A 20,413-nucleotide genomic window follows, 5' to 3' on the forward strand; every position below is an offset into this window, starting at 1 on the left:
ACTACTGTGCTTAAAAAACATTTAATAGTCTAACATAGAACATTAAAACTAAATTTGAAATAAGTTTCATCAGGACTTTAGTATATAAAGAAGTGTGATTTTTATCACCAAAATGCACTAAGTAATTGCATTTAATTAGATTTTTTTTAAAAATGTATTGATATTTATGATGCTCTTCAGAAACCAACAGGGAAGAAAGTAACAAAAATAACAATGCTGAATTTATCATTATGGAATTCTTATCCTGATAACGATAAATGGATACAGTAAAAGGCCCAGCCCTAGTAAAGTCAGGTAAAGGATAGCCTACCCAGTCCCAGCGGCATGAACTCCTCGGTGCCAGGAGGTAACCCCCTGATGCTTCCCTCTCGCTCTCGGACCACTCCTGAGATGTAGCGCGTCTTCACCCCAGTGCCAATCAGCTGGGCCAGCTCCAGCTGACTGATGCACCTCAGGATCTATGGCAGACGTACAACAGTCTGTGGATAATGTGCCACATCCCAAAAGACAGAGCTGGGGACCGCTAGTAAAACCTTAAAGTCAAATGACGTCGACGGCGCCACGGTTTCCGCCTTTTAGTTCCAGGGTCTCGTACCTCGTGCCATGAGTTGCCCAGGTAGTTTCCATCGGTGTGAGCCACGGTGATCAGCGTCTTTATGGTGTCGATGTTCTTCTGCTTCATCTCGGTGATGCTGGAGCTGGCCGTCAGCAGCGTAAATCTGGCCAAGGCTTGAACGTAGGCGTCCCTCTCCAGCTGGGGGGGGCAGAAACACAAGTCACCACCTGGCTCTACGCTCTGACCGCTGCAGCTCGTGAAGCGGGAGCAGACCTGCATGCTGAAGATGCAGGCGATCCTGACCGCGCACCGGATGCCCTCCAGACACAGGGAGGCCACCTCTGGGTCGTCGCAGTCCTGCAGGCCGACGCTGAAGGCTGCCAGCAGGGGGGTCCATGCGAGCTGTGGGGCGCAGAGATCACCGGCAGACTCATTTTACTCTGCATAAAACAGTACAACCTTCCTTTAACTACAGATCTTTGCAAACAGCTCAAGCGCAGTCAGATTGGACGGAGAGAGTCAGCTGCCCTGAGCGATCTTCTTACTGTGAGGATGCTATGATCAGGGAGATTTCCCCCCATTCACAGTGTTCATAGGTCCAATCGCAGCACATTTCCTTTCTCAGACCCGTCGGCTGGATCCTCTACTTGACTTTTAGCAATCTGGACTTTTTATTTTCATTGCAAAAATGCTTTCACTTCTTCACAGACCAGATTTGCTGCGAGCATAGCTCTCCCACCTGAGCTTTGGATCTCTGCAGCTCCTCCAGAGCTGCTATGGATTGGCCTCATGAGGCCGTTTGTTTGCCAACGTTCTCTAACAAACCTGGGAGGCCATAAACAGAACAGCTGGCTTTATGCTGACCTTTATTTTGAAAAGAACAGGCGGCCTCTGTAGTGATCAGGTGACTTCTGATGCTATCCTGTTGTGGTAGATCTTAGAGGTATCAGAGTGAAGGAAGCTGAATACAGACGCTTCCCACACTTCAGATTTTTTATTTGTGACATTTGTGTCATTTTCCTTCTAATTATGGACGGTGTGACGTTGGCCGGTCCAATAAAAACACTGAAGTTTGTGTCCACTAGACAGAACGTGAAGACCTCCCAGGGTTAGGATGAGCACTGTACTCCTGTTCCCATTTCTGAAGTTTCACACCAACGTTCTGCACAATATGTCTCATTTCCTGCCTCATTTTGCACTTCTCTATAGAAGAGGTGTATAGGTGTTAGGGTGCAGTACCTTCCACAAGATGTAAACTACCTTCTTCCTGCTTTGATTAATAAAAAGTCAGACCTTCTGGAAATGTTTCAAAATGGTTCCAGTCATCAGTTCTCCAGGCTTTTTTAAGGTCAATCAACGTTATTCTTTTTATACTAACATGCTTTTAACAGATGTAATGAATCTTCTTCTCCATGGATTCTCTGGAACAGGCTTACAGGAAGTGAGGTAACACCTTACCTTGAACATGGGTCTGACGTGCTCCAGGTGTTTGGCGCTGAAGAACGGTGCCTGAGCGTGGCTGACGGCCTCCATCAGAGCTTTGGCGGTCTTCGCCATCTGCTCCATCTCCACGTTGTAGAGCAGGCGGCGCTGCTTCTCGCTGGCCACGCCTGGAGGAGGAGGAGGAGCAACCCAACAGTCTCAGGCTTTGGTGCTTAACAGCCCAGAGGAAGCTGAGGCTCTGAAGACGTTACACTCTGGTATCTCTTGTAAAAGAACCCTGACGGTGAAGTACTCACTCTGCTTGGTCGACTTGGGCGTGATTGAATACTCTTTGCTCTCCTTCATGGCAATCTTCTTGCCAGCGATCTCATCGTATATAGAGGAGAGGTATTCCTCAGGAAGGTCCTTGCTGTCGTTAATGCCCCGGTTCATCTTGATGTACTGCTCCTTTGTCATTTTGTTCTTCACCTAGACACAATAAAGACCAAAACACCACCGGGTTGGTTTGGTGCCGTGTCCAAAGCTTTTCAGACTGTATAAAAGGCCATGCATGTCATTTTATTGGCCTAAAGCAGGCGTGTCCAAAGGCCCACCAGCTGCTCTTCAAGAATGGTACAAACTAATCCTGCTGCTGTGGTCAGAGGGGAGAGATGGAAAATTATTGATTTGTGTTTTTCTTCACTGGTAAATTCATTTTCTTAAAATGGGAACTTAAGTGTGACACTAAATTTTGGCCTTTTGGTGAGCACAGATAATTTTGGTTTTAATTTAAAGGTAAATAGGACCACAAAGATTCAGAGACTTTTCCTCAAAACCAGACTTGGGCCCACCCAATGGATAAAATGAGAGCCAATCACTATAATATAATGTCACACTAACACTGATGAACTTTAAAGCTAGTGGGCTGTAAACAAACACATGGTAGTGATTTTAACGACATATCAGACATTTATAAACGGCAATTCTTAGATGACTTAGATTGGTATTGGATGCTAAAAGTCCTGATCAAATAATTTTAACAGATGATATACGTTCAGCATCGTAACTGAATATTTATCAAGGTGCCATAACTGGCCTTAATTGCTGTTCCATTAGTACGCCACAGCTTATTAAAATCAAAGCCTGGTTTTGGATTACAAAGGAAATCTTTTTATTTGTGGCAAAAATGATCAACTTTAAGCTAAGTACTAAAGGAAAATAAGTGACTGAAAGCGGCCTGAACATTTGATAAACTAGGCTATTTAAGACGCAAATATCTTTGATAAGGTAAAGATAAACATGTGATGAATGACCATTAGCCACAAAGCCACAGGGGACAGCACCAAAACTGCTGTTTCTGTTTTTTTTGCTTTGTGTGTGTTTTCGTGCCAAAAAATATATGATAAAATAATTTTACAAATTAGGGATGCAAACGAACAATCCACGTACGATTGTCGAGTTAATCGTTCATTAGGTTAAAATGTCTTCCATCAGATTTCCTGATAACATCTGCTTGGACAGACCTTCTCTCAGTGTTGTAGTGTTGCCCACATCCAAAAGAGGGCGCTGCTGCTCATCCTTAAACTGAGCCTAGTTGCATGACAATCATAGTGGAGCCATGCCAGAACAGAAACGTGAAACGGTCCAAACGGAGACCAGTGTGGGATTATTTTACTCCGTTTGATGACAACAAGGACCCAAAATTAACATTATTTGGTTCTGTTTTTATATAAAAACTCAATAAACACCTAAATAACTCCCGTTCAGCCGCGCTGCAGTGCGGAGCAGAGTTAACTTCTCAACCGAGACTCACTGATGTGCTCAGAAGGCGAGGATGTGATGACAGAAAAGCTCAGGGCATGATGTAAAAAAACTAAATGTAAAGAAAAAGACATGATGCCAAAAGCACAGCTGATGGTGAGGGCTTTGGTGAGGATTAGAAGAGTTTCAAATATTTGGTCACATTCATCTTTTGCTCCATTTAGTAACCTGATTTCTGGTTTTGTCACATTTTATAGATATATCAAAGTTTAATAATGTGTGAGAAACCACATTGTTTGTTTATTCGGTCAGTGTTTTAAAGGGGAGTAGTCATGTCCTATGGCTTTCTACTCCAGTAGCTCACTGGTTGCATACAAAGGTTTTCAAACCTAATTATTTTTAGTTGAATTTTACACTTTGTCTTTGCTCCATTTGTAGGTAAACAAAGCACTTTTGTGTACATTTACCATAACAATTTCACACGACTAGAAGCACAGTATTGCGCATCAGTAAACAAAGAGAATCAATGGAACCCACCGACATATACATGATGTTACAATGAATAAATACAATCATAAGTATATGTTCACTCTTACCTGTGAAAGGTAATGCCAGTAGACTTGGTTTCTACTTTGAATCGGTCGGTACATTTCCTCGCAGCACATGAATGAGGCATCTTTTCTGAATCGCTACACTATGCCACTTCCAATATGGCGCCAATAATTCACCACTCAGCGAGGCGTTTATTTATATATGTACGTGATGACCCGAGCGATTTATAAACGCCTCCAGGGGAGGTGTGAAAATAAAGAGGTTAAGTAACCCTGACCCTGCAGATCAGGTTGGTCTTCAACCACACTGAGCTGTCGCTCCACTGCGAGGCGTTGCAGGATGGGCTGCAGGCTCTCACAGTAGCTGTGTCACTTGTCGCCATCTTGCTTTCTGATAGTTTCGCGGTACTGCTGGCAGCAGAGAAAACTCATTTCGGCCGCTTGTATCCGGGATCTCGTTCTTTCGGTCACGACCCAAAGCTCGTGACCATAGATGAGGGTAGGAACGTAGATCGACCGGTAAATCGAGAGCTTCGCCTTTTGGCTCAGCTCTCTCTGCACCACAACGGATCGGTACAGCGCCCGCTTCACAGCAGACGCTGCACCAATCCGCCTGTCCATCTCCCGCTCCATCTTCCCCTCATTCTTGAACAAGACCCCAAGATACTTGAACTCCTCCACTAGGGGCAGCACATCCTCCCCAACCCGGAGAAGGCACTCTACCCTTTTCCGGTTCAAGACCATGGTCTCGGATTTGGAGGCACTGATACCATCAATTATCTTTATTTCATACCAGATACCGATCCGTTGCCATCTTTGCATGATGACTCTTGACCTTAGTTCTCTGCAAAGAGTATTTTTTACTCCACCTGTTGGTCCCATGTTTCAGACTCTCAGTCTAAGTGGTGTGTCTGCGGCTGAAGCAGCTAGGTACCTCCATGCATCCCAGCAGAGCGTTCAACACAGAACCAGAAATGATTGTGATCGAGTTTTGGACTGAACTGTTTGAGAGACATCTAGGAAATAAATGAGCTAATTTAATGTAATCTTGGCTGTATTCTTTCATTTTTAAAAATTCCTCCAGAGGAAGACGCGTGTTTCTATGAACAGAGGCAAGCAGAAACTGAGCTGGCAGGAAGAGTAGCCAACAGCAGTTCTCACCTGAGGACTGTGCAGGTCTGTGGTTAGCATGATGATGGAATATGCCAGCACATATGCAGTGTCTGCACTGGCAAACAGGATTTGTCTGCAAAAGGTGAAACGATTCATGGTACAAGTTAGAGAGCTTCATCTCTGCATCGAATCAAACTACAGCTGCAAATGGCATTTCACACGAGCTCGACTAAACTCTCCCAACTCCATGGGTTAACATCAGGGCTCTTACCCTTGGTTACATTCAAGGTAGCGCGCTGCAAACTTCTCCATGAGCCGGTCGATCTTCTGGGCCTCGCCTGGCAGCCTGAAGCCCTCCAAGAACATCCTCAGAGCAGAAACAAAGTCCCGCTCGCAGAAGTCCAGCTGGTCCACATAGCAGTACATCACCTCTTTGTTGAACTTGGTGTTCTCACCGAGGAACTCGCCCACCTGCGTCTGGTGATGACGACGCAGAGCAGAGCAGTGGGTTGGTCAGTGAGCACAAAGGAAGAAACCTGGCGGTCTAAAGATGAAGGCCTTACTGTGTCCAGCCGGTCCTCCTGGTGCAGAAACTGGGCAATATCCTCTGCTGTGGAACCAAGCATGCTCTGGTCCTGCAGGTACTGGATGCCACGCTTGGGCTTCTTGTTGAACCTGCAGAGAGAACCCAGACACGTTTTTATTTCAGCCCTGTGCCACTAACTGGTCCAGATGTAAGAGACAGTGCCCAGCTGAAGTATTCCTACAGCAGGACAGCAACACTAAACACAGCCTGTAAAGCCAGTTTGCATTTAACTGGGGTTAAAATGTGGACTCTAACTTCAGCTGTGGGATTACTGAGGTAATAAGATCCACAGACTGCATCTCCCCATCTGTCCACTCAGCTTGGGCTGTTAGGCAAAGAAGAACGGACAGAACTCGCAGCTGGACGTGTACCTGAACTAATCGATTCAGAGGATTTTCTGAATTGATACAGAATTGGGGGGAAATGTTTTTTTTTTTTTTTTTTTACACACCCCTAAATCAAACATTTAAATTTGTGGTTATGACATGAAGAAATGTGAAACTGTTTAAAGGCCACGAGTATTTCTGCAAAGCTCTCTGTAAACCAACTCATCCTGCAGCAGTTCCAACTATGCTGATGAAAAGAGCTCACAGTTCGATGCCGTGCTCGATGATGTCCTTCTGCTGCTTGATCACCTCATACTGCTCTGGGTGATCGGCCTGAGACATGGCCACGCTGGAGTAGTTGGAGTCCAGCGAGCTGACGCTGTCTCGACGCCCCGTCGTCGCCTCGGGGAGCTTCAGCTCTCCTCCCTCAGAGTCGGGCGGATGCTCCTGACCTGAAAGCAGACGCGCCCAACGTTAGCGCCCGCTCAGACGCCCCGCTCTCCGGCCCGTGGGTTTATGGGTTTAACGCGCGCTCACCCAGGTTAGCCTGAAGGTTGGGATTCACGTACATATCCTTGCTCCACTCCACCATACATTTGAGAATGGACACGAGGCACTCCAAACCCTTCTTACGCAAGCTCAGCTCCTGCAGAGGACGCCGTCAATCACACTTGGATTAGGATCAAAATCACAGCCACACGCTGTGAAGAATCAGGAAATCACAGAGCGACAGAGGACATGTACCTGCAGAGGAGTCATGCCGAGTTCCTGACCGCTCCTGCCCTGAGCGATCTTGGACAGGTCGTTGACCAGACGCTCGAATATATTGGCAGCATTTAAATCACAGTCATAGTTCACATAGATGTCAACCACGCATTGAGCATCTGAGGGAGCAAAGGGAACAGCTTTTAAAATACACTTCATTACACACACACACACACACACACAGCTGTGATAATAGCTGTGAAAAGGACACAGAGGTTTTTGGTGACAGACTTCGGCTCTAAATCAAAGCCAACACATCTGGATCCAGACTGACTTCACTGTTCCTGCTGATGACCAACCAGCAGCAGCAGCGTGGCGCCTGGTGAAGAGGCGACAGGGCGTGAAGATGCCACTCATTCTTGCCTTTCAGTAACTGATCCGCCCACGTGCATCCGCCTGTCCTCAGGCGTCTGTCAGGTCAGAAACCTTAACCGGCCGGGGCCGTTTCCACAAATTAACTGGAATTCAACACAAAAGTCCAGGAGACGATTCCCCTGAAGGAGCTTCTAGCCGTGTTGTGTGGTCAGAACTGATCAGTGAACGTGTTTGGGTCAGTGCAGCAGGCACTGCTGAATGTCTGCGATATGAACGCTATAGCTCAATCTGCAGAATACAGCTGTGCAATTTGACTTTTATCCATATCTAGCCATCCATCACCTTCTGGCCTTGTGTGACCATGGCCTGCAGCAGGAGGCCTCTAGAAGAGCTCCAAATGCAATGAGCCAACTAGCTCAGCTGACTCTGATAAGGAGCAGCAGCTCTAAGCCGAGCTCAGTCCAAATAACAGAGCTGCTCCTCCTGCGCTGAATGGCCTTTAGTTTCTACAAATGAGACTAGACATGACTGGAGGACAAGTTCTACCTTCAGATTATGGCTTCCTGTGCATCCTGGCCAAGCCACTGGAAACAACAAGTACAGCCCACGCCTTTTCATTCATAGCTTCAGGGGCCTAGCACATAGAGTCTGCGATACGAATGAATGATAAAGGGTTGAAGAGCTGCATCTTAGGGACTCAGTCATCACTACAGAAGACCGACCCACTAAGACACAAACAAGCAAGGATGATGGTCCAGGATACAGGTGCTGCTGTCAGCATTGCTCACCCAACACCCAGAACCCACTCCTCCATCTCCAAGTGTTTGATGAAGTAGACGAGGAGCCAAGTCACCATTAAGATGAGCACAGGACAACATCCTCCGTACCCAGCCCACCCACAGACCCAAGACCCTTCCAGGCCCAGCCCAAGATTGCCGCATGCTGCTGACCACGCAATAGCCCACCTGACAACACTAACCTCCCATCTTTAACATTTATCCCCTCCTTCCTTCCTTCCTTCCATCTCTTAGTCTTCCCTCACTTCTGTCCTCTCCCTCTTCCTTTCCTTTGGTTCTACCTACTCCCTCCTTCCTGTCCTTTGCCTTCTCTTCTCATCCTGCCATCACCAGCCCCGGGCTAACACCCCGAGCAGAACCACACGCCTGTTGCAGGCAGCAGCTGTAGAAGCCTTTTTTAATCCTTTACCGGCACAGATGCGCGTCAGGGTCTGGATAACCATCCACTTGTGCTCGAAGGAGCTGGTTGATGTCTCCAGGATGGTCAGAAAGATCTCCCGGAAAAACACCTGATATGGACAAGGGCAAAACTCAGCGTCATCCACTGTGATTAGAAATACATCACTGATGGTTTTTTTTTAGGGGGGGATACTGTGACGGTTAATCATGTCAAGATTTTTACCTCGATCTGCATCTTTAGGTGGACCTTGAAGTGGGACAGCAGAGTTAAGAAGATGGCTAGTGAGAGCTCGAACACCTCAGGCACGGAGGACACGCCGTTTTTGGACAGGGCTACGCACAGATACTGTTTAATGGCGTTGACGAACATCTCGTGGGTGCGGAAGACGGGGCCGGCCCCCTGCAGCACAGAGAGCAGCAGCTGCAGGGAGACGATCTTAGAGCGCAGCTCATGGGACCTGCAGACGACAGCAGCTGTTAGACACACGCCTCCTTAAAGCAAGGACCTGGACTACCAGCTCACAATCTCTTCTGGCATATTACTAATTCAGTGAGGGATCCAATGAGAGGCTGGCTCTTTTCTCTGTGACGTACTTCCTGCGCTCATTTCACTCTGACCTGGCTCCGCTGACAGACCAAAGGTCTAATGTTACAGTAACCAGAGCAGACCAGGAGGAGAGGAGGCAGATCAACCTTTGGTAAACAAAGGGAGATCGATCCGCTTCAGCCGACTCCAGCAGGACAATATGGGAAAACTTTTTGCTGCGTCGCTTAAAGTACTGATGAACTTATGGATCTGAACTTTTCCTCATTTTATTCATGTTACAAACAACATTTAACGTAATTTACTGGGATTTTAATTGACAGGCCTGACACAAAGCAGAGCAGAGAAAATGGCTCCTGGTTATCTGGATCTCTTCTAAAAGAAATCTGAAAAGTGTGGTGTGTGTTTGTGTTCAGCCCCCAGGAATCAATACTTTCTAAAAGCACATTTTGTTGCCATGTCAGTCATACTGGACAGAGAACAACTATCAAGTCACAGATTCCCAATTGGTTTTAATTCTGGACTTTGACTAGGCCATTCTAATACATGAACCAGTCTGGATCTATTCCTCTGCAGGTCTGGCTGTAGATTAAGGGTTGTGGTCCTGCAGCAGCTGAACCTCTGTCCAAATCTGAAGTCTTCTGAAGTCTCTAGTAACATTTCCTGTATTTAGCTCCATCCATCTTCTCATCAGCTGCGACCAGCTTCTTTGTTCCTGAGGAAAAGCGTCCCCACAGCCTAATCCTGCCGCCGCCCAGTTTCACATGTGTTCATCGGGACATTGAGTCTCAGTTTTCCGCCATAAAGTCGTCTCCATGTAGGTGGGAAGATCCCCCTACATAGATTATGGCAAACAGGCCTTAATGACTTACTGGATGACAGAACACCTGGATTTACATATCACCTAAATAACAGAGGTGGACTCTGCTCATTTACCATGTGACTGAGTTGCATTTTGACTAAGAAACTATATAAAAATTCTGACATTCTGACTTTCACTTGACAAAAATATTGAAAACAATGCATCCTTATATTCCACTTCAAAATTAAACACTATTCATGTGTTGCCTCATCACATAAAATTCAAAACATTTAGTTTGTGGCTTTAAAGTCATAAAATGTGAAAGTGAAATAAGACAACATTTTACAAGGAAAACATAAAAGTATCATCTGTGAAAGGAAAATAAATAAATGATACTATAAAAGAAGAAAAAAATACACACTTGGGGTCAGGAGGTCCATCTGCAAGTGGTTTCATGGAAAGTTTGCACAAAGAGCGGAACACCAGAAAAGCATCTTTCTGCAAGATGTGAGAGAAGCGAGCTGCGTTGTTGGGTCCCTGCAGAGCTTCAGCATCCTGAGACAGAAGAACAGCAACGACTCACTTCAAAGACCATCTCTGCACTCCTAAAACAAAGACTTCAGCTTATGTGGCACGCTGCTTCCATACTAACAAAACAACTCTCTCCCCAAAACGTTGATGGCTTAAGTTCAACATAAGGTCGGTTAATCACACAATAACTGTTCTGGTAATGTCGGTAAAAAAAAAACATCCCAAACTCAGACTGAGAAAGTCTTAACTTGGACTAGACTTGTGCTCAGAGATCATCTCAGCCAATCCGTGCATTTCCTTTTCTAGCCTAAAAAGACCAAACACTTTTACACGCCTGACAGGCAAACCTACAACCTAAGGCTACATGGGGCAACAGGAGCTAGGAGTTTGTCCTGTGGCCTCTGGGTTGCTGGTTTAAACCCTCCCAGATTTATAGTTTCTCATCTGTCGGTCTGGCTCAGGGCAGCTGTGGCTCACCACCGTCAGCGTATGAATGAATGAATGTAGTGTGAAGCGCTTCGGGGTCAGGACTTGATAAAGTGCCACACAACTACAGAACATTTATCACTACAATGAAAAGTGGTTGGTGAAAACGAGATGCTAAAGCTTCCCCACCAGAATATCGGCAGAGGACACAGAGGAGCGGTCCTCGATGATCCCGTTCATCTGCTGAGCCTCTGTCCTGCCTCTGGGGGGAGCTACCTCCGTCTGCTCGGTGGAAAGGTGAGCTGGGGCCTCGTCACCTGACACAGAGACCCGAACAGACGTCTTCAAAGCGTTAGCGTCAAACGAATGTAGAACAGAAACATAAAGATGAGCCAGAGGGGGAGGAATAAGCAACAAGCACCTGTCCCACGGTGGGTCTCCTCTGGCACTCCCGTCACCACAGGCTCTGCTGGGTTTGGGTTGTTCCCTTCTTCAGCTGCCATGGGATGCTTCTCAGCCCCTTCATCTTCAAACACTGAATCTGATATTAATAACAAAGCAGCAACCCCATCAGAACAATCCAATCCACACTTTTAAGCAGGGATCCTTTCTCAGTCCCGTGTAAAACAGACCTCTTGAAGGCGTGACCTGTCCTGAGCCTCCATCATCAGCTTCTCCGTTGACGGAGGGCGTGTCCTGGTCCAGGTCTGCTGCCGGCGGCGGGGGAGTGGAGCGGGCGGTGTCGGTGCTGAGGTCCGGAGTACTGACTCCTGGGGACGGGGAGCCCTGAGGCTCAGGGGTGGGGGTTCTGTCAGAGCGGGGTGAGCCGGACCTCCTGCTACCTGGAACCGGGGACGGGTTCTGATGGGGCAGACGTAGGTGCTCCTTCTCCTGCTCCTGAGCCTCCAGGGCCTGTGGACACCACAGGAGAAGAATTAGAGGCAGCACTGACAAACACTCATGGAAAGTAAAGATCTTCCTCTGGTCAGGGTGCTCAATGGGGCGTCGTAGAAAAAGGTTTAGTTTCAATAAACCTCTGATTCTCAGATGTTTTCTGCAGCGCCCCCTTTGAAGAAGGAAAAACTTTGAGGGCCCCATCCCAACAAAATGGGTCAAAAATTGAACTTTTATTGTTTCCAATTTAATGCATTTAAGCTGTTGTTTTGAAGATTACCCAGAATCCTTTTTAAAATGAACCTATATGGGTTCATTTATAACACTATTTAAACATTGCCACACTTTAACTATATATTAACACCATAAATGGCTTTTCGCTCGACTCGTACCTGCAGTCAACATTAACCAGCTATGAACCTCATATGGCAGAAATAATAAGCCATTAGTATCAAGGATAAGCTTCAGTTACATTAAGTGTTGTACATTTTTAATTATATTGATCGTATTACTGACCGCAGGTACAGAGCAAACAGCAGGGGGTGCTGTTGTCACATTTAGGAGACCTGTATTCTCTGCAGTACCTTCACGCCCGCTGTTTGAGAAGCGCTGCAGTAAACCAACCAATCCTGCAGCCTCGCTGGCTTGTGGGAAACCATAGAGAAACAACGTTTTAACAAGCTTCTTCACATTAGCAACGCTGCAGCCTCAACGCTCCGTAGAGCGTATGTGATTATGCCCATTTAGCCCATTGTTCACCAGAAACCTAATTAGCTTTGTTTATATAGTTCCCTACATTGATTTTGGGGTAATACAAATAAATATGAAGACTCTTCATCCCACTCATCATCTCCATTGAGCATTCCCCATTGCACAGACAGTTGCTTAGCAACGTGTTAAACTAACGGCCTGGTTCTCCATGCGCGTGAAGATGACGTTGAGCATCTGCGTGAGGGTGGCCTTGGCTGTGGTCTGGTTGATGAGGTTGCGGCTGGCCAGGTAGATGTTGTAGCAGGTCCGCACGGTGAGGAGCACCGTGCCCTCGTGGATCTCTATGTGGGGGGAGGTCACCGCTGTCAGCAGGGCCTGCACACACAGCAGGAAGTTAAGACTTTATCACACAGGATGTCTTGTTGAGAGCAGGCTGCCCCTGCACCTGCTGAGTCATCACTCCACTTCCCTTTGTCTGCGACTTAAAGCCTTGGTTAATGTTTCATGCTTATCATTATGGGTCGGACCTTCACAGGAGAAATTATATATTGTTTTACGTTTTGCTCTTGGTATTAAAGAGAAAAAGACTGCTCCAACAGCCAGGTTCAGCTTACAAACATGATTATAAGGCTCTGAACACTTTAAGACCGCTTACGGCAGGACACACATGATCCTGTTCTACCAATTAGGACATCAGCATGCAAAGAATGACAAAAGCTAAATACCACTTTAGAGCTTTTAGAGCATGAAGCAAGAGACAATCAGAAAGAACGCTGGCTTTAGGCAGAGTTTAAGGCAAGAGACATGTATATGAACTCCTTTGGGAAGACTGTTCTTCACCATTCAGAGAAGACAGAGCATCTAAAGGTGGTTTTCTGTGCCTACGTTAAACTAGGACGTTTCAACCTCTCCCTCCAAAACATACTGGCTCCCAGTAAATGATTAAGCCGACAGCTGGAGCCTCAGACGGCTACCATCTGGAAGCAGCGGCTCTGTGCGTACCTTGATGATCTGGAGCTGGACTCCCTCGTCGGTTTGTGGGCCCTGGAAGCAGTTGCAGATGGTTTCCACCAGCCGGTCGATGAGCCTCTTGCCCGGCGTTTTGCCATCTGGGGCGTTGCCGGTGATGTGACCGTACGCAATCAGTTTCTGCAGAGGAGGCATGGGGTCCAAGTTAGGGTAGAGGAAGCAAAGAGAGGAGGCAGGGATCTGAAGTGATGAGCACTAATCCAGGGTTCATACTCAACCGGTAACTTGGAGGGCACGACGTTGTGATCCGTGTATAATAATAAAAGCAGCAGAGAAAATGATTTTAACCAACTGGAAGCACTGCCTGGGTTTATTAATGTCTATAGGTTATGTTTAAGCGCTGGAGCCCAGTCAGTCCATGCTGAATCTATTCAGACTGCGTAACTAAAGCAGAATAAAGAGTCTCAGACCACTGAGACATGAGACAATCTATCTTCTCCCTAACCCAGCTTATAACAGGCCAGGCATGATCAGATGACCCGGGGCGGATGCTGACAAACGTACCACAGAAATGAAACACCCTGTTTGTACAAGCCGCCATCAAACAAAGCAAACACCGGGCTGTCCTCAGACTGCCTGAACACAATCAGCAGCGAGGCATTACGTCCAGCAGCTAACCTGCCAATGGAGGGCGGCTCTAATCGCTGCCACCATGGTGCAGCCCCTCTATTAAAGTCAGGCTACTTATGACGAGCCTCTGTCACCAAACGTTACAGGGCCAACAGGATGGTTCAGGACGTCCGTTCCAGACAATCTCCCCGGACCGTTCGGCTCAAAACAACAATGGAGGACGAACCCGGCGTAGGGATCCGGGGTGGCTGGCTGGCTGCAAAGACCAGTCACAGCATCGGTGTCCTGACCGTCAGAGCCAGGGTTAACCCTAACCCTAACCCTAACCCCCCCGCCTTCCGGTTCCTTCAAGAAGCACATGGCGCTGTCCAACACGCACCTGACCCCCCCTCCAGAAGCTACAGTCCTGTTTACAACCAGGTGATGGCCCTGTTCAGGAAGGCTACTGCTACAGGAGGTGTTTAAAGAAAAAATAAATAAATAAACCAATGCATTCCTCATTATTCTACCACATGGAAAACATGACTGAGTCAGAGCAGATTCAGAGCTCTAGTAAAGAATGTGGAGTCTTTGTTTGAGGCGCACACCGAGCGCGTGGAACAGGTGGAGCGAGATTTCACCGCCGCACCGCCCTGCAGCGCGCTGAGATCACCGAAACGTAGCTGCTGGGGCGCGGAGACACGGAGAACACGGCTCTAACCCTCTCCATGTGCTCAGCCCTGTGTGTGTGTGTGTGTGTGTGTGTGTGTGTGTGTGTGTGTGTGAGGGCCAACCTGCAGACAGTCCAAGGAGGTGCTGACTATCCGGGGGGACTTGGACTGGCACGCCAACTCGAAGGGCAGCACGTATTTGTCGGCTTCGATGTAGTTGGCTTTGGGTGGGACCACTGTGCCATCCCTACAAGACAGACGGCTGCCTTTAAGAATAAATAAAAAATACAGAGCAAAGACAGAAAAATCCTGCTGCGTCCGAATGTTTCGACGACAAATTAAAAAGTGCTGCACCTCTGCTTTCACGTTGCAGGATTTCTGATCACTGAGGTTTACGTTTTAGACCTTAAAACAAGATAACTGCTGACTATTGACAGGCTTATCTTTAGCAGCAGACGTATAAGCTGAAGGCCTGAAGAGCTGCCCACACACTGCAGTACATTATCTCAGGAGCAAATTACAGGGAGCTCCTCCTTTGTTCTGAGACCAAAAAACAAAGCTTAGACCTTCTGCGTGTCTGACGGAATACTTACTTTTGTTTTTCCAGTTCTTCCTTGATTTCATCTACAGCAGAGAGACAAGAGAGGTCAGATGAGAACACATTTCTGAGGGTCACACGTCTCACATCAAACCATTTCTTTCAAGTGTTTTTGAAAGGATCCCGTTGCCCGGTAGGATCCAGCCTGAGGCTCCCGCCGTTTTCACTGCTAACAACATTTTAGTTAACATTTCCCCATCGTCTCATATTCCCTCCATCTCATTTCCTCTGCTGCTGAAGCTTTTCCAGGACGGCAGCATCATGCATTCAGCTTAAAGCTTACAGAAAACTGTACACATTTGGTACCATTCTCAACAAATTAGTAAGCATAAGAAAAAAAAAAACGCACACAGTTGACTTTACTCTGACTCCCTCCGTGTTAGTCATAGAGGAAATTATTGTGAAACACCAGCAATGTCACAATCGCAGTTATGATTATACAGTCAAACAACCACCAGGACAGTATGAATAATCGCTTTTTACTTTCGGTTAAGTTTAATTCGTCCGGCATCTAAACACAAAAGCGGCTCATATAACATTATTTTAAATCTAATCACTGAGCAGAACTCTGGTATTTCTCTGAAACAGGTTAGATACGGCTAAACGCTCTCTGGCAGTGGATGTAGAGCAATCAGAGCGACACAGAAATGCTGACAGACAAAAAGAAGACATTTCAAATAGGAGCACGTCTCCATCACTCCTAAATCTTCTCCACAAATGTGATTAAAACACACAGTTCCTTCAATAATTTAGATTTATTATTGCCAAAAGGATTTGTTTCCCTGCCTTGACTCTCATATGAACTCAACTGGTCGGGACGTATCTACCACTGCTTCCAGGTCCAAACCGGCCGAATCCGTCCTTTATTCAACATGCCGCCGTGCTCCGTGCTGTTTTAATAGATCGGAAACAAAAAAAACAACATCTCCGTCTGCCATTTTATCCTTTCCCGTGTGATGAGAAGGAGAAGAGGAGATGGAAATGATTAAAATGGTGTGATTTTGCTGACTCGCCGCGTTAGCATTAAACTAACGCGACGCTAACTACAGTGCATACGTTAACGTTTGACGTTGTAAAGCAGTACTTGTAAAGGTTGGGGATAAACGTAAGCAGAAACCACAGCGTCATGTTCAGCTGATGTTCACCGTGACGTCAGACCTAACCAGCGGACCGGTCCAGTAGGACGTTGCTCCACCCTTTGCAGCTGTAACAGCTTCAGCTCTACAGGGAAGGCTGTCCACAAGGTTCTGGACTGTTTATGGGGATTTTTGACCATTTTTCCAGAAGTGCCTTAGTGAGGTCAGACACTGAGGTTGGATGAGTGGGCCTGGATCTCAGTCTCCGCTCTAATTCACCCCAGAGGTGTTCCATCAGGTTGAGGTCAGGCCAGTCAAGGTTATCCACACCAAACTCCCTCCTCCACGTCTTCATGGACCTCGCTTTGAGCTCTGGTGCCGTCATCTAGGAGGAGAAAGGGACCGACTCCAAACTGTTCCCACAATGTTGGGAGCAAAGAAGTGTCCAAAAGTCTCTTGGTCTGTTGAAGCATTCAGGATTTCCTTTCACTGGAGCTAATCTGAAGGCTGCATGAAGGTTGGAGGTCTGTAGCGATCGACTGCAGAACGTTGGTGACCTCTGCTCACTGCGCTCCTCAGCATCTGCTGCCCCCCCGCTCCGTCAGTCTGCGTGACCTACCACTGCAAGGCTCACTTTCTGATGTTCCCACTCACTTCCACTTTATTATAATCCCACTGACAGCCGAAGGAGGAATATTTAGGAGCGAGGAGGTTTCACCACTGGACTCGTTGCACAGGTGGCGTCCCATCACATAACCACGCTGGAGCTCACGGAGCTCAACAGAGCGACCCATTCTTTCATAGATGTTGGTGGAACCAGTCTGTATGCCTGGTGCTTGCTTTCAGGTGACAGGCATGCCTGATTTCCATTATTTGAAAGGGTGAGAAAAAGACCTTTGGCTGTATAGTGTGTATTGTAGCAGGATTTAGTTTACGTACTGTCAGGGAAAGTAAAACTAGAATTATTTGGTTTTGTTTAATGAAGGTGCATCAAGCCTGTGTTAATAGAAAGCAACATCGTGTAAACTGAAACTGTTCTTAAGACCTTCATAATAATAAGGTCTGTGACCGAAAAGTTACATTTGACAAAACCGTCTCGGCCCGGTCCCTCTTGGAAAAGACGTTCTCAATGAGCTTTTTACCTGGTTAAATAAAGCAATCTACTACCGTATTTTTCAGACTATACGTCACAATTTTTTTTGCAACATGTTCATTTTTGCCTTTTTTACCTCCTGAGGAAACAAAATTGGCTATAATGTTCAAGAACAGCCAAATACCACAAAGGCTCAAACCTACCATGAACCAGGGGTGGAAATTAGACCCACCACTGGCCAGGTGGCGATAAATGTATGAGCTTTTGGGTACATTTGCAGAATGCCTGAGTCAAAGTGGCGGGTTAGCAACTCAGACAGACAAAACAGCGTTGGGTTTGTAAACTGACCTGTTGGGGCGGCATTGGGCCCGAGTTCCTGCTAGTCTGTTCTAAAAAGCATTCAGTGAAAGAAGAAAAACGAAGCAGCTCTGACGATGTGGCGTTACATTCCTGGTGGTAAGCGTGCGGCAGACAACAAAAACGTTTCTCATGAGGAGTCCAGGGAAGAACATGTACAGAAGACAGAATGTGTCATATCCCTGATTTTAATATCAACTACAGCTCCAACAGAGGAGTTTGTAAACGTGCTTAATACAAATTACTTTTTCCCCACGATTACTAAACCCACAAGGGTAACTGCTAAGTCTGCAACATTTATTGATAAAATATTGTTTAATAACTTTAAAACTAATTCTGGGGTAATATTTACAGAAATAACTTTGATTACTTTCCCGATTTTTCACATTATATCTCTCGAAAACAATAAGAAAACTAAAAATACTGTAGAAAATTTTATGAACTCAACAAATTGAAATAAAAAAAATGTTAGAGATAACTTCTTTTGATAGTTTATGAAGAGCATAATCCAAATTTAGCTTGTGATGAATTTATGAAATTGTTTCATCAATGTGAAATCAAATGTTTTCCACTAATAACTTGCCGTGGTAATAGCAGGAGGAAAAATAATAACCCCTGGTTTACACTTGGATTAAAAAGGTCTTCTGTGACAAAAAAACTAATTGTACAGAAACCCCACTAAACTCGACATCTTACAAATCATATAAAAATAGATTTGTGCATCTTTTGAAACCAGCAAAGAAAAGATACTGTAGTGATCAGTGTTCTAAATCTGCAAATGATATTAAGACTATGTGGAGAACTATCAGCTACTTCAAAGGAAAAAGGCCTCCGTAAAACTTTCCTCAATATTTGTTGATGGGGACTCCATTCTGTCTGACCCTTATGAAATTCCTTGTCGGTTTAATGATTTCTTTTCAAATATAGGTGCCACTTTAGCTAGTATGATAAAAAATACAAAAGTTAATCCTTTGAGTGATATAAATATTTTTTCCCCAACTTTAGATCATTTTGATCCTCCTGACATTAAGGAAGTTAGTGATATTATATTACAGTTTTAATATATCAGCTCCAGGCATGACGGAATAAGTGCTTCGTTAATTAAAGAAGTTGTGACTCCATTAAGTAAGCCACTAACCTTCATATTTACATTGTCAATGAAAACTGGACTTATTCCTGCTGATTTTAAAGTTGCCAAAGTTATTCCATTGTTTAAATCTGGTGATTACCGATCTTTTACCAATTATCGCCCTATTTTTATATTACCCTGTTTGCTGTAATTGTCATCAATATCAATATATGGGGTTCCTCAAGGATCCATACTAGGACCTTTATTATTATTATTATTATTATTATTATTATTATTATTATTATTATTATTATTATTATTTATAATTAATGACAAATTTTCATGGAGAGAGCAAATTGCCTTTGTCTGCAATAAAGTAACCAAATCTCTTGGCATAATGAGAAAACTAAGAATGTACATAGTACAATAAGGCTAACACTATATTATATTCTGATTTATGCATAATTAACTTACTGTAATATTGTAAGGACAAGTAAGTTTTCAACTTATTTAAGGAGAATATTATTGATACAAAAGGCTTTTGTTCGCTTAGCGACATTCTCTAACCGCGATGTTCCAAGCGCACCACTTATTATAAAGCTACAGCCATTAAATATTTACGATATTTACATTCATCAATCATGTACTTTTGTTTAGAAAATAAAGCATGGCAAATCTCCACATAGCTTCAGTAATTATTTTGTTATAAAATGTCAGGTTTATTCTTATAGAACCAGACAAGCAATGAATTCTCTTCTTCTATGTAAAACATTTCAAGTTCAATTTTTGTTTAGATATCGTGGATCAAAATTATGGAAGGAGTACGCAGATTACATGAAATTATCATCAATATCAAAACAGCAAAAAAAGTCGGAAAATTATTTTGCTTTCAAAATACAAATTGTAAAAAAATTTAGGATAGTACAACACAAATATCAAGCTTGTTGAAGAACTGCCGTGTTTTGTTTAACACTAAATCTAAATTGGACTTAAAATGTTTGATAACTGAACTACAAGTGGTTTAACTTCTGATGTTGTGGTTGGATGGTACATATAACTAGTGTTGCGCCGATGCCATTTTTTGGCCCCGATACGATACCCGATACCATCTGTTATACTGGTATCGCTATCAGTGCAACACTACATATAACATGATCTTTTGCTAAATGTGATATTTGTTTCAAATGTGAATAAGACAGATTTTGTTTCTCAACGTGAGTTGTAAAAGAAATGTTGATTAATTGGTGCGTGGCTCTTTAAATAAGCCTGTATAGGTTTCTGCCACACACTTCCACATTGTTTTATTTTCTTATAGAGTTATCTTTTGTTTTTTTTTATGATGTGAAATAAATGACAATAATAAAAACCAAAGTTAAACGCAGCTATTTTAACAAGAAACGACAATGGCGGTGTAACATAACTGGATGGTTTTTGACGAGAGCAGCCGGTCAATGTTTTGCTCTAACTGTGGG

General features: G+C 44.9%; 1 protein-coding gene across 1 annotated transcript in view; it reads right to left on the minus strand.

Annotated features, from left to right (window-relative positions):
* Positions 1 to 20,413, minus strand: part of arfgef2 (ADP-ribosylation factor guanine nucleotide-exchange factor 2 (brefeldin A-inhibited)) — a 36,637-nt gene that overhangs the window by 13,613 nt on the left and 2,611 nt on the right. The window contains exons 2-22 of the mRNA XM_012879390.3: positions 15,342 to 15,372; positions 14,872 to 14,995; positions 13,502 to 13,648; positions 12,695 to 12,874; positions 11,527 to 11,806; positions 11,316 to 11,435; positions 11,084 to 11,211; positions 10,359 to 10,492; positions 8,815 to 9,049; positions 8,602 to 8,701; positions 7,060 to 7,199; positions 6,853 to 6,961; positions 6,581 to 6,767; positions 5,967 to 6,078; positions 5,675 to 5,880; positions 5,452 to 5,536; positions 2,296 to 2,467; positions 2,015 to 2,166; positions 830 to 958; positions 596 to 754; positions 311 to 458 (exon numbers count right to left, since the gene is read on the minus strand). Coding sequence (XP_012734844.2) covers positions 311 to 458; positions 596 to 754; positions 830 to 958; positions 2,015 to 2,166; positions 2,296 to 2,467; positions 5,452 to 5,536; positions 5,675 to 5,880; positions 5,967 to 6,078; positions 6,581 to 6,767; positions 6,853 to 6,961; positions 7,060 to 7,199; positions 8,602 to 8,701; positions 8,815 to 9,049; positions 10,359 to 10,492; positions 11,084 to 11,211; positions 11,316 to 11,435; positions 11,527 to 11,806; positions 12,695 to 12,874; positions 13,502 to 13,648; positions 14,872 to 14,995; positions 15,342 to 15,372 — 3,078 coding nt within the window. The remainder of the gene's footprint in view (positions 1 to 310; positions 459 to 595; positions 755 to 829; positions 959 to 2,014; positions 2,167 to 2,295; positions 2,468 to 5,451; positions 5,537 to 5,674; positions 5,881 to 5,966; positions 6,079 to 6,580; positions 6,768 to 6,852; positions 6,962 to 7,059; positions 7,200 to 8,601; positions 8,702 to 8,814; positions 9,050 to 10,358; positions 10,493 to 11,083; positions 11,212 to 11,315; positions 11,436 to 11,526; positions 11,807 to 12,694; positions 12,875 to 13,501; positions 13,649 to 14,871; positions 14,996 to 15,341; positions 15,373 to 20,413) is intronic.

Source organism: Fundulus heteroclitus, chromosome 1, assembly GCF_011125445.2.
Source record: "Fundulus heteroclitus isolate FHET01 chromosome 1, MU-UCD_Fhet_4.1, whole genome shotgun sequence".
Classification (NCBI taxonomy): domain Eukaryota; kingdom Metazoa; phylum Chordata; class Actinopteri; order Cyprinodontiformes; family Fundulidae; genus Fundulus; species Fundulus heteroclitus.